This window comes from Triticum urartu, chromosome 5A (genome assembly GCF_056163025.1).
Source record: "Triticum urartu cultivar PI428250 chromosome 5A, HENAU_Tu73, whole genome shotgun sequence".
NCBI classification, from domain to species: domain Eukaryota; kingdom Viridiplantae; phylum Streptophyta; class Magnoliopsida; order Poales; family Poaceae; genus Triticum; species Triticum urartu.
In genome coordinates this window covers 586,214,351-586,226,710 of record NC_141877.1, presented here as the reverse complement: position 1 = coordinate 586,226,710, position 12,360 = coordinate 586,214,351, and the positions used below count along the sequence as shown (strand labels likewise).

Sequence of the window (12,360 nt, the reverse complement as noted above, 5' to 3'; positions counted from 1 at the left end):
TCTGTTCAGATACTATATAAGGCATGAACAGTACATCAACTCATTCACTTCAGTCTTTCTTTTCTTCTCAGTTGCAATGCCGAATGCAATGAGTTCCTCGGGCGTCGCGTGCAACTTGGAGAGCTGTGACAGTGCCAGCGGAGCTGATGTGATGGACACATCTTTTAGGGCAGCAACCGATGCACACCCATGCAAATTGATTTTGAGCGCTTCAGCGACAAAATTTTGTGATGATGGATCCAGCCAGATAAGCCATACATGCATTGTCGACATAATACATAAAAGATATGTTCACGATGCCCATGCATCAACAAAATAACTTTATCTTTAGACGCTCACCAAACAAAGAACCTACTGGGAGGTATGTGGTTAATTAGACTCGCGACATGGTGTCCATGGGTGTTTGTATGTGTGATTTTGTGAACCGACCTTTGAGGTAGGGAAATGCAAAGATCATACAGCAGTGCTACATGCACGACACTGGCCGGACGACATGCAGACGATATGACATATCCCACCATCAGAGTCTAAGGCAAAACATCTCCAGCGGTTGGATTAGCTATCGTCCTCGTGTCGTTCATTGGAATTGTTGTGTGTAGTAGTTTCGAAGATCATACTGCTTTATACTACTTGGTCAGAACCCAAGGTAATAAGCTTTGCACGTGGCAAAGTTACTTTCAAGTCTCTCCCTGCCATGTTGATGGCTCTAGGTACAGTGCAATTATGAACCATGATAGGTGACAAGTAGAGGAACTCAGCCTCTTATTTTTAATATATTATTTTGTGGAACCTACCATCATAGTGTTCAGGGTAGCTATGTCTATCTTGAGCGAAATATGCTTACAAACCGGTGTGATCAAATATTAATAACGACTTGTATACACATTTACACAGCGCAAGGATCATTATCTCAGCCTTTGAATCATTCGATAAACATACCTCATTTTATTCATACAAAGCTCAAGACTTTGAGGCCAAAAACAACATGAAAAGAAAAAATGGCTAACGTCACTAAATCACAGCACAGATTACACGACAACTTGCTAATCTTGCAATTCATTACTAAATTTAAACCACTAAAAAGAAGCAACACATTTAGTATATGGATCGGGGTACCAAAACAACACATTCAACAAGGTATCAACACCAGCACACCAGCATCTCTTAAACCAGTCAGTGAAGGCGGAACACATGATTTTACTATCGAGTTCACCTCACTGTCGTCTTCCTGATCCAACAATTGAAGGCTAGATTTCACCAGAGGCACACTAATATCCAAGACAACCTTCACATAGTCGATGGCACACGACTTTAGTTGTTAGATCCAACTAATGAATGACAGAACGACGCTTTTGCCAGAACGGGGCTTTTGCCCAACCAACATAGGACAATTGATGTGTGATTGTATGGCAAAGCCACGATGATCGAAGAAGCTCCCTAACGCTTGTACCAGATTCGAAAGCATTAGTCGTGCAGTGCACGCTAGCATTACACCGCTACAGAGCGTCAAAACTCCTATGGGGCAACCCGCCACCTGCATCTGTGAACTAATCCTAAATGGGACCCTCCAAAAATCATTTGATGGGTCCATAGGGTGTGGATGGATGAAGACAACATGAAGATACACCATGAAAGGACACCTGCACAACCACCATGTATGGCGACCGACACAATGTTTAGATTTCTCTTGTCTAGCGTACAAGTACTTCCATGGTTGTCTAGCCGGCAAAATACAGCGCAACAAATAACGATATCGATATGAAAAATAATCAATAGATATGGTTCAAATGAAATGTTTAGAAGTAGTGTAAGTTCAAGAATTTGTTTTCTTAGATGAACTCTTGATTCCATTAGCACTCAACCTGGACAAAATAGCTGGCCACCAAAACTATAACATCATCGGGCTCACCTTCTGATCATAGCAGCCTAGGTCCATGCCTCCTCACTCTCATTCCCGCCAAGGAATTAATGAGCAATTTTATTACAAACCTCATGGTTCAAAGAAACAATGACTGGACCAAAATTTATGGACGCCCTTAATGTCATGATACGCAGGAACATGATGTCAAAGTCTGTAATCTGCAGTGCACCAGCTGATGAGAAGTCAAGAATTGGCAGAAGGAAAATAGATCAGAAGTCATGTACTAGAGAAGATGTAAGGAAAAATAACCAAAACTAGCAGCAATATCTATACTACTTGCCAATGGATAGGGGGCTTACCAAAGGTCAAAACGGCCCTGGAAAATTGGAGAGGAAAACTGACATTTGTTGCAAAGAAACAAAAAAAAAGAGTGAAGCGCGACAAACTTGATGTCTCCAATGATCAAACTGCGATAGTGTGATACTCCCTCCGTCCCACATTATGGGATGGATGGAGTAGATATTTTCCTAAGGCCACTCATTCCGAGTAACTTATAAGCCGCTTAAGTTGTTTGTATGTTACAATGCGCACCTTGCGCGTCATGCCAATATATGGTGCTTCCTTATATATGGCACAGCTAAGTCCACTGCCAACCTCAAGTGATGTGAATTCCATGATCGAGCATGGTTTTGTTTTGGTGGTCTATTCAAACAAACTAACATGTACTAGAATCATAGAGCTTAAATGATCACATAGTTTGAACCATTCACAAGGGTCGCTTCTGATGTATGAAATGAGTAGTTGGTAGATGGCATATAGAAGCATATGTAGAGCAAGATGCAACTGGTAGATGGCATATATTAGACCTATTAAAAGCACTTTCCCATATAAACCGAACATGTAAAAGTTGTACATATAGGCTACTGCATGAGGTAGATGACATAGGTCTCTTTCCTTGCTCACCTCTCATGACAGCGGTTTCTAGGGTCCCATGATGTTGTTGACCATGTGGCAGTGGCAGTAATGGCTAAGATATAAGGCACGCTTGACTTTAAGAGTACAACACAAAGACATACAAGTATCAATTGCTAAAGATTTGCGAGCACACACTTTATTTTAGCACACACCTCTACAGATGTATTTTAGTGAAGAAATTTTGCAAGATGATGGGAAACTTGTTGATGTTCATCCAAAAAAAATCAGATGTCTTTCAATTTAGTTATGCTTGCAATTTTTTGGAATTATGTTCATGCAGGTGCATTTGTGCTCGAGATTAGAATAATACTTTCGCTCAATAGCACCTAATTAACACGTGACGTATTTTTACTGTCATCTCTTGAAACTGAGGCGGGCTATAATGGTGATATCTTAATCGATACCATGCACTCAGGAATAGCAAACACGCTGATGTGACAAAGAATTAAACAAGAGAGATGGTTAGAGTAATATAAGTAGATATCATATCATAGTAAATGATATGCTACTTTATGTCATGCATGGTCATAAATAAAATTATCTATTATACTATTCTATGTGTATCATACATGATACTAGTATATGATACTCCTCATAATGAGTAGTCTGAGTAGCCTCAAGTAACAAAAGTACCTCCTCTGTCTCATAATGTAAGACGTTTTTTGACACTAACGTAATATTAAAAAATGTCACATTATGAGACGGAGGGGTATCATTTATACCATGATGGAAATCTTAATAAAAAGATATCATAATGAGTAGTCTGAGTAGCCTCAAGTAACAAAAGTACCTCCTCTGTCTCATAATGGAAGACGTTTTTTGACACTAACGTAATATTAAGAAATGTCACATTATGAGACGGAGGGGTATCATTTATACCATGATGGAAATCTTAATAAAAAGATATAGTAATTTCACAATTTCTTGGAGTGGGCAGAGCAGAGAAAAACATGGGTTCCCAAGTCCCAACACATCTTATTTCACTTGGAATTGTCGCGCCGCTCGTGCGCTGTCACACTCCTTATCCTCTGAAGCGGTGGTGCTTACCCAAACTGTGTGGCAGGTCTCGAAACCGCTACGCTACACCGGCAAAGCTGACGCTAGAGCAGAGAGGCAGCCCCCGTGTTCGCCGCTCGTCTCCATGGAGGCAGTCGCCAGAGCAAGCATCGCGGCAGGCTCGCACGCGCGGGTCCCCCTGTGCCGGCGACCGCGGCCGCGCCACGCCGTGCGCTGTCTCCGGGGACGACCCTCGGTGGCCTGCGCGGCCGCCGCCGACGCCGATGTCGTCCGTCTCTTCGACGCCGCCAAGCTCACGGTAATAAGGGAGACGCTCTGCCGTCCTCCAGCATTCACGGCGGCTTCCTTCGAATGCTGAGGCACTTATCTCGTATTATGCGGCATTGTTTCAGGTGGACGAGTTTGTGAAGAGCGGGATGGTGGTCGGGCTCGGCTCCGGCGCCGCGTCCGGGCTCGCCGTCCAGTACCTCGGCACGCGCCTCCGGCGAGGCTCGCTGACCGGCATTGTCGGCATACCCTCGTAAGCATTCCAATTGCTTCACTGCCACTCCGTGGTTCATCTGTGCCACATGAGCTTTACTTGCATCCTGCACAACCGCAATCCCGCATGCATTCGCTCGCTCCTGATCATCGGTTGCGTCTAATCGGTTGTTGGGGTTGATCAGCCAGGTCTGTGATCTGTGCAAGTGAGGCGGAGAAAGCCGGGATCAAGGTCGGCAGCCACGAGGAAGGCGCCCAAGTACGCTCTATTCTCTTGTCACCATTGTAAATCTTGCAGGCAAGAAAGAAGAGGATTTTGGCTGAAACCATGCTCACTGACGTATAGATTGACTTTGCTTTCGCTGATGCTGATGTAATTGAAGAGGGCACACTCGCTGCTGTCATCGGGCGCGGGAAAACCGAAAGCGGACAGCCTTCTTTCATACAAGAGAAGGTTAGCGCAACTCTTCAGAAATTTGTAAACCAGCTCTTCAAAAACTGCTTAAACCCATTCAGGCTCCCTGCCTCCCTGACTTGTGTCTGTCTAAATCATCACTTGTCCTTTTTGTTTCCTGAAAAGTCGAACAAGCATGCATCTTAGTAAGTTCATGAAGATGGAAATATTGCTGTTTTCTGAAAAAAAAATACAATGTAACTATTTGCTTGTGTTCACTGCAGATATTTCTGTTATGTCAATTATATTATTATCTCATCTTCCTATATGCAACTCTTGATTGGTCTGGAACCACAGGGTATTGTTGAATCGGCTGACAAGGTTGCCTTTATCATTGACAACGACAAATATGTGAATGGCATCGAGGGATCCATTCCAGTTTTGGTCAAAAGTGTAAGCAATCTCTACCTTCTGCCACCAGACATCAGATCAGTTCTCTGTAATGTTCGTTAAGAGAGGGGCAGATCATTTCAGGGGAACTGGATCGACACCGCTGAAGAGATTGATGATTTGTTCCTAGGCGACGCAGAGGTGCACAGCTAATCAATCTCTTAATAATTTCTGAAATTTCATACTCTGAGCAGCTAATGGGTTTCTGAACCTGAAACCTGTCCGTGCCCTGCCGACCCGGCAAAAAGAGAACCCTTTTTGACTGATAACCATTGTGTGATTGCCTGAAGGTTTGGAGGAGGCCATCAATTGGAACTGCCGGTCCATCGGGAGGCGACTTCCCGCTGGTAACCAAGGAGGGCCATCACATACTTGATGTTATCTTCACAACCCCAATCCAGGATCTTGGTATGTGCGTAAATGGAAGCCTGTTACCTCTCGGAGGATCTAAATTCGACATAATAAATCAGCAACTATTTTTCCAGTGGAGTTTTTAGCTGGTTCCTTTGGTCACCGTGCAGGAAAGGTAGCAGAAGACTTGGAGAAAATCGTTGGCGTTGTGGACCATGGGATAATTTGCAACACTATGTAAGTTTCTCAACCTAAGCAATTTCTATAACAAAAATCCAGTTTTTAACCAGCATGCTTCAAAAACAAACGAATAAAAAGGTATTAGACCACAAAGCAAACAACGCGTATGCAGCTACACGCTGCAGTGTCTAAGATATTACAATCTGTTACATGCAGGCCGTATGCCGTAATTGCGTCGAAAGGGGAAGTTCAGGTCTTGGATCGGAAGTCATCGGTGATACCAAACACATAAATCTACAATTGAGTTGCAGAGCAACCATTTCCCCCGCATTTCGACGGGAGAATCTATTGCGAGTTGGCTGGTGAAAAAAAAATGCAATGAGTCAAACGTGCGATAGCTATTTTTTGTACCGTCCGACGTGTAAAATTCTGTGTGGCATGTCCAAAGTTTTCCCCTACGGATGTATGAATATGATCTTCAGATATGTGCAGCTACTGACTCTGCTAGCACTCTGAAGAATCTGAATCACATGTTTATATAAGTTGGTCATGTGATGGCATCTGCCAGTTCGGCCTGAGGCATCTTTTGCAGCTAAACCTCTACGCTTTCACTGTTCACTAGTACTGTGAGTTGCGTATTGCAATGGACCATCTCTGACCCAGCCGTGCACACAAAGGAATGCATGGCTGCGATCAACCATGGCTAACTAAGCCAGGGGACTTAAACTTGGAACCCACGCTTAGTCCTATTAGGTTATTATTATACTTATATCACAGCTCAGAGGCTAACTAAGCCTGGGGACTGAAAACAATTAAACAAAAATGACCAGCGAAGAGACCAAACGCGTTCCACTTCCACCTAAGTTTCAACTCTTCTAGAAAAAAATCTACTCAGGTTTCAACTAACGTTGTGCTACCGGTCAACGGTCCGTAGGACCCGGTCGGTTCAGACGAGGTCACCACCGGCGCACCGACGCCTTCCGCGACCAGCCAAGATGCGATACCTTGCGTACTGCTGCTGCTGCTACTAATACACCCTGGACGGCTCTATTCTGTTCCCACCCAAGTACTTGGAGCAGGGGAAAGCTAGAGGAGAGGAGAAGGGAGCAGGCATGGCGTCGGAGATGCTGCTCAGGAGGATCCATTCCATCTGCCGTCTCGCCCCCGGCGACCGCCGGTCGCAGCTGTTCGGACGCGGGGAGGGGCTCCGCCGTCTGGTTCCTACGGCGAGCCATCCATCGTTCTGCAGCAGCGCGTGTGAGCAAGCCGGCGCGGGCAGCGCAAGCAAGGTTCGCCCTTCTTTACTTTACCCACAGATTTCTCCCAGGAATGGATGAATGCAGGGTCTCTTCCTGCAACTTGCTGATGGGCAAAGCAATGAGTGCCCCTGGACCCATTTCTCCACCAAATCAACATGTTTTTTATTTATTTTATGCATAACGGCTGAAGGTTTTCTTGGTCTGAACGAATAAATGCAAGATTGCCCAGCGTTTTATTTACAGTTTCGAATCGAGCGATGAGGTAGTCATGAAATAAAACCTAACCTGTGCATACTTCTGAAAAAATAAACAGTGGTATTTTTGGAGGATGGTTAGTACCATGTGTATGTTGCTTCTCTTGAAGAGTTCGTCCATTTATCAATGCCTTTTGCTTGTAATGGTGCAGGATCAAGATAACCTTGCTAGGTTTTCAGACCCACAGGTTGCTCACGAGGATCGCCGGTTCGTTCAGTTCTTGGATAGGATGCTGGACGCGACGAGAAATCCCCAGAGTCTTGCGCAGATACGGCGCGAGAAGCTTCCAAATGATCTGAAAATATTGGATGATGAGATATGAGTCAAGTTCTCTTACAGGAATATAATAAGAGTTAACAAGCGTGATTTATGACATGTAAAGTGACCTTGAGATTAACCTGCCAAACTTGAGCATGTGAGATTGTTATTATTCAAGTTCTAATTGTGGACCAAAACACCGGCTGATGAAAATATATTATGCATTTTGAGTTATTTCTCTGCGACTGATTTCGTATCATGTATGAAGTATGAACTATAGAGGAAACAAATATATGGCTGGCCAATTAACTACTATTCCATATTCTGTTCCGAAACATCTGAAGAGCAAATGTGAATTTTCAGCAAGTTATCATTTTCATCAAACGATAATATTTCTTGTCAAGATTTGAACAGACCTATAGAATAACTCCAAGCCATACCACCCAGGGGTCCTCTGTTCTAGATCCAAAGACCTGTGACACGAATTCAAGCATATATGGCGATCAATTCACTGATACAAGACTTGTTTGAAAGGTGTGCACATAGCAGTAGGGAGAAACAATAAAATTACCTAGTGATCAGTTCAAATGATCGACTGACTCAACAGGTCGCTCACATTTCATCGTTAACCTTGTTGTGCTACACAACCTTGTTTCATAAGCATGTCGAGCTGTTGTGAAAATGTTGAATCTCACGTGTTCTTATGGTTTTCACAGGCCTGTCAACCTGCATAACTAGGCTTACGAAATGACCAAAAAACTGTGTAGAGGGCAGAAACACGAAACTCAGAACCAACAGAATTAGATATTCTTTTCACTGGACAAAAATGATTAACTTTAGCACAATCTATACACCAATAGCTTAGATTTATCCATCCGGACAGCACTTTTAGATTTTCTTTTCACGGGACATAACTTTCCAAGAAATTACACCAATAGCTTCTACTCCCTCCGTTCCTAAATATAAGTCTTTTTAGAGATTCTAATATGGACTACATACGGAGCAAAATGAGTGAATTTACACTCTAAAATACGTCTATATTCATCCGTATGTAGTTCATATTCAAATCTCTAAAAAGACTTATATTTAGGAACAGAGGGAGTAGAACATTATGGCACACAAATAGAATAATGCTGTCCAAGTTCAAGACGAAAAGGCCATACAAGTTAGCTTGCAGAACTTACACAGTCCCAAGGAATAAACTGTCAGCATTGAGAGTTTGAGCCGTCAAAGAATTATATGAACTTTGTTGATAAGACCGCGCCTATGTACAGGTGATACATGACCAAGATGGACCTGACACATTCCATGGCCATTTGAATTTCTGTGGAAAAGTAGTGTTAGGAATTAGAACTCGTAGTTAAACAAAAAGGAGAAAATGAGAATAGGCTTTTTCTTACAACTATCATATCTTTGCAAAGGATGATAAAGAAGTTAACCAGAAAACAAACAAAACAAAAGGGGCATGTGTTCTTACTGCATTACGAATTGAGCGTTTAGGGTTCAGCTGATGCACAAGCAAGTCAACTCGCCACTTCTTCACATGGAAACATGGAATCGTACTGCAGTAGAATCTTTGCTTTGCTCTATGCAACATTTGTACAATAACGAGTTCTCCTTTATCACCATCAGAATATCAGATAACTTCCACTGGGATAAATCACAATCAAATTGTCATTACCTACAGTAAGAAAAGAACATTAGTATACTCTCAATTGCAATTGAGAAGACAAAAGAACTAACTGCATGGGACAGTCTTCCAAATCGCCCAAACTTGCCTTCTACAGCAACATAGAAACAGAACAAAACAGGCAAGCAAATCACTAAACGACTATACCATATTAAAATGGCTTTTTCTGCAACTAACTGTACAGTTTTGGGTTTTAGTCGGCTTTGGTTCTTAGTTCTTCGACTCCTAATACAAAATGACACGCATTTCGGTGCATGTTCTAGAAGAAGAAAATATATATACAAGAACGATTTTTTTTACTAACCTGCAAACTATGTTAAAGGAAAAAATGTAATATGTTGTCACCTCATTAGGAATGACAGTATACTGATCCTGATTCCTGCTGTCTCATTTAGTTTGACATGGATGGATCAGCAATACAGCGGGACCTTGTCCAAATAGTTCATTTTTGTATCATTTTAGTTACAGAAGGTGATAAGAACAAAGAAACGCAATGGTTGAACAAGGGTTTGAACTATGAAAATGCATGGTGAATAAAATAATCTGCAGAGAAATCATTGCTGAACCTGGGTGGTGTTGTCTGGTTGCGTGGTATAACATATGTCTGGCCTGGGAACGTAGCCTTCATGTTTTAGTTCTAGAAGAAGGCTCTTCAAAGACATGTAAATATCTTCAGAATCAGGGTGGCTTTTGTCTGCTGCAACAAATAAATGGCTGGTATTATTAACATCTACCCAGCTGTAACCAGGTATCTTCTGAACTTTCTTGTCCTTCATCAATCTTCTCATTTTTGACACACCATCCCACCGTCCAGCAACAGCATTGATATTGGACATGAGCACATAATAACCTGAATTATGAGGATCCAACTTGAATAGTTCTTGAGAAGCAATCTCTGCAAGTTCAACGTTGCGATGCACACGGCAAGCATGGAGAAGAGCACCCCAAATGCCAGCATCCGGCTTGAAAGGCATGTCAGCAATAAATTGCATGGCTTTATCCAACTTCCCAGCCCGGCTATATAAGTCAACCATGCAAGCTAAGTGTTCCACTCGAGGTGCAATCTGATATTCCTCAGTCATGCATTTAAAAAGTCGGAGTCCTTCTTGAACCTGCCCAGCGTGAGCACAAGCAGATATCAAAGCAAGGAATGTTACATGGTCTGCGTTGAATCCTTCCTCTTGCATGCGGCATAATAAACTCACCGACTCTTTAACAAGGCCATGAGCCCCATAGGCAGAGATTATACTATTCCATGACACTTCATTCTTCTCAGGCATGAATTCAAAAACACGAAAAGCCAATTCTAAGTTCCCACATTTGCCATACATATCTATGAGAGCACTCTCAGCAAACACATCTGCTCTTATGGGACCCTTTATAATGATACCATGGATCTCCTTTCCATAATATATAGCTGGTAAGCCTGCACATGCTGATAGGATGGAAGATATGGTCACATTACTGTACTTCACTCCTTCCATACTCATTTGACGAAACAACTCAAGAGCTTCTTCAGGTTCCCCATTCTGTGCAAAGCTTGAAATCATCGAGTTCCATGTCACCTCATCCTTAGCAGACATCTTAGAGAAGATATAATGGCTAAGGTCAAGTCTACCGCATTTCGCATACATGTCCATTAATGCACTCTCCACATAACACCTTCCTTCATATGCATTTTTCAGAACATACCCATGGAGCTCCTGACCAAGCTTCATAGCAGCCATGCAAGCACATGCTGGCAACGTGCTAGCTACCATGACGGCATTTGGTTTGATGCCCACTTCCAAGAGGTACCGAAACATTTTCACTGCCGCTTCGCTCATCCCATTAAGAACATAACCCGAGATCATTGTACTACCAATAACCACATCGATGGTCTTTGTAGCATTAAAGACATTTTGTGCCATCCTCACATCCCTGCACTTGAAATATATGTCCACCAAAGCACTCACCAAGAAGACATCCAAATGCACACAGTTCCTGACAATGTAGCCATGTATCTCCTTCCCCTGCTTGAAACCATTCAAATCGGTCAAAGCTGGTAACAAGCTTGCCAGTGTAACTGAATCAGGCTGAAGACCACTCTTCTGCATGTCACAGAACAATCTCAATGCATCGTCGACAAGCCCGTTCTGAACGCACCCGGATATCATCCCGTTCCAGGTTACCAAATCGTCCCGCGGCATCAGGTCAAACAACCTCCACGCATCATCCAAGCACTGGCATTTGGCGTACATTGACACCAACGTGTTCGCCACGGCGACCTCTGGCTCTAACCCATACTTCACCGCCAGGGTGTGGAGCTGCACCCCTGAGAGCAAGTCAGCCTCCGTGGCGCACACAGACAGAAAGCACGCCAGGGTCGCGAAGTTGGGGTCACAGCGGGACGCCCTCATGGCTCCGAACAGCCCCACCGCGCTGGCCACGTCGCCACCCTTGACGTACCCGTCCATCATCACGTTCCACAGGACGCAGTCCCGTTCGGCCATTCCGTCGAACACCTCGCGCGCGCCCCCCAGGAGGCCGGCGTCCGCGTACATCTTGATGAGCGCGCTCCCGACGTACATGTCGCGGTCGAGCCCGAGCGCCCGCGCGGTGCGGTGCACGAGGCGGCCGAGGGCGAGCGCGCCGAGCGCGGCGCACGACTTGACGACGTAGGGGAGGGTGTGGCCGTCCGGCCGCGGCGCGGACGGGTGCGCCCACATCTTGACGTAGAAGAGCACGGCGAAGCGGTGGTGCCCGGCCATGGTGAGCCCGCGGATGAGCCAGTTCCAGGGGAGCGCCGACGCGGCGGCCGCGCGCGGGAGCGAGGAGAAGACCGCGACCGCGTCCCGGAAGCGCCGCGTCAGGACGTACATGCCGATGAGCCGCGTCTGGAGCGCGCCCGCCGGCCCGTCGGCGGCCGTGAGGAGGCCCGAGGTGACGGCGCGCGCGTGGATTCGGAGGCCCAGCGGGAGGTGCGGCGGGGCGACGCAGCCGCGGAGGAGCGCGAGCAGGCGGTAGGCGCTGGGCGCGGCCGCCGCCGTCGAGGCCGCGGTCGAGAGCGGCGCGCAGAAGCATCGCCGCGCCGGTGGCCTGAGGCGGATGAGGACGCGGCGGCGCATGGCAGCGCCGGCGAGGGCGACGCGAGGAGGGAAACGAAACGAGACGGAAAAGTGCGCTATGGGCTTCAACTCTCACGTGCCGC

At 45.2% G+C, this 12,360-nt stretch overlaps 2 protein-coding genes across 7 annotated transcripts; one reads left to right on the top strand and one right to left on the bottom strand.

Annotated features, from left to right (window-relative positions):
* Nucleotides 1–1,759: 1,759 nt before the first annotated feature.
* Nucleotides 1,760–12,286, bottom strand: LOC147973089 (Tetratricopeptide repeat (TPR)-like superfamily protein). Of its 5 annotated transcripts, none has more exons than XM_087521874.1 (7): nucleotides 9,737–12,286; nucleotides 8,958–9,161; nucleotides 8,665–8,804; nucleotides 8,052–8,206; nucleotides 7,897–7,953; nucleotides 7,307–7,517; nucleotides 1,760–2,079 (listed from the first exon to the last, which is right to left on the bottom strand). In XM_087521874.1, the coding sequence occupies exons 1-2, from the start codon at nucleotides 12,275–12,277 to the stop codon at nucleotides 9,147–9,149; spliced, it is 2,556 nt and encodes an 851-aa protein (XP_087378000.1). In that variant the 5' UTR covers nucleotides 12,278–12,286; the 3' UTR covers nucleotides 1,760–2,079; nucleotides 7,307–7,517; nucleotides 7,897–7,953; nucleotides 8,052–8,206; nucleotides 8,665–8,804; nucleotides 8,958–9,146. The 5 variants fall into 5 exon arrangements, with proteins under 5 accessions (XP_087378000.1, XP_087378001.1, XP_087377998.1 ...); XM_087521875.1 differs by lacking the exon at nucleotides 1,760–2,079 and adding an exon at nucleotides 3,615–4,905 and having other exon boundaries at nucleotides 8,052–8,239; XM_087521872.1 differs by lacking the exon at nucleotides 1,760–2,079 and adding an exon at nucleotides 3,615–4,905.
* On the top strand, nucleotides 3,877–7,714 carry LOC125530005 (NagB/RpiA/CoA transferase-like superfamily protein). 2 transcript variants are annotated; one of them, XM_087521878.1, is made up of 9 exons: nucleotides 3,877–4,151; nucleotides 4,246–4,373; nucleotides 4,523–4,592; nucleotides 4,680–4,787; nucleotides 5,007–5,180; nucleotides 5,468–5,585; nucleotides 5,699–5,765; nucleotides 6,799–6,997; nucleotides 7,374–7,714. In XM_087521878.1, the coding sequence occupies exons 1-9, from the start codon at nucleotides 3,978–3,980 to the stop codon at nucleotides 7,542–7,544; spliced, it is 1,209 nt and encodes a 402-aa protein (XP_087378004.1). In that variant the 5' UTR covers nucleotides 3,877–3,977; the 3' UTR covers nucleotides 7,545–7,714. The 2 variants fall into 2 exon arrangements, with proteins under 2 accessions (XP_087378004.1, XP_048550376.2); XM_048694419.2 differs by lacking the exons at nucleotides 6,799–6,997; nucleotides 7,374–7,714 and adding exons at nucleotides 5,262–5,318; nucleotides 5,925–6,290 and having other exon boundaries at nucleotides 5,085–5,180.
* Nucleotides 12,287–12,360: the final 74 nt, after the last annotated feature.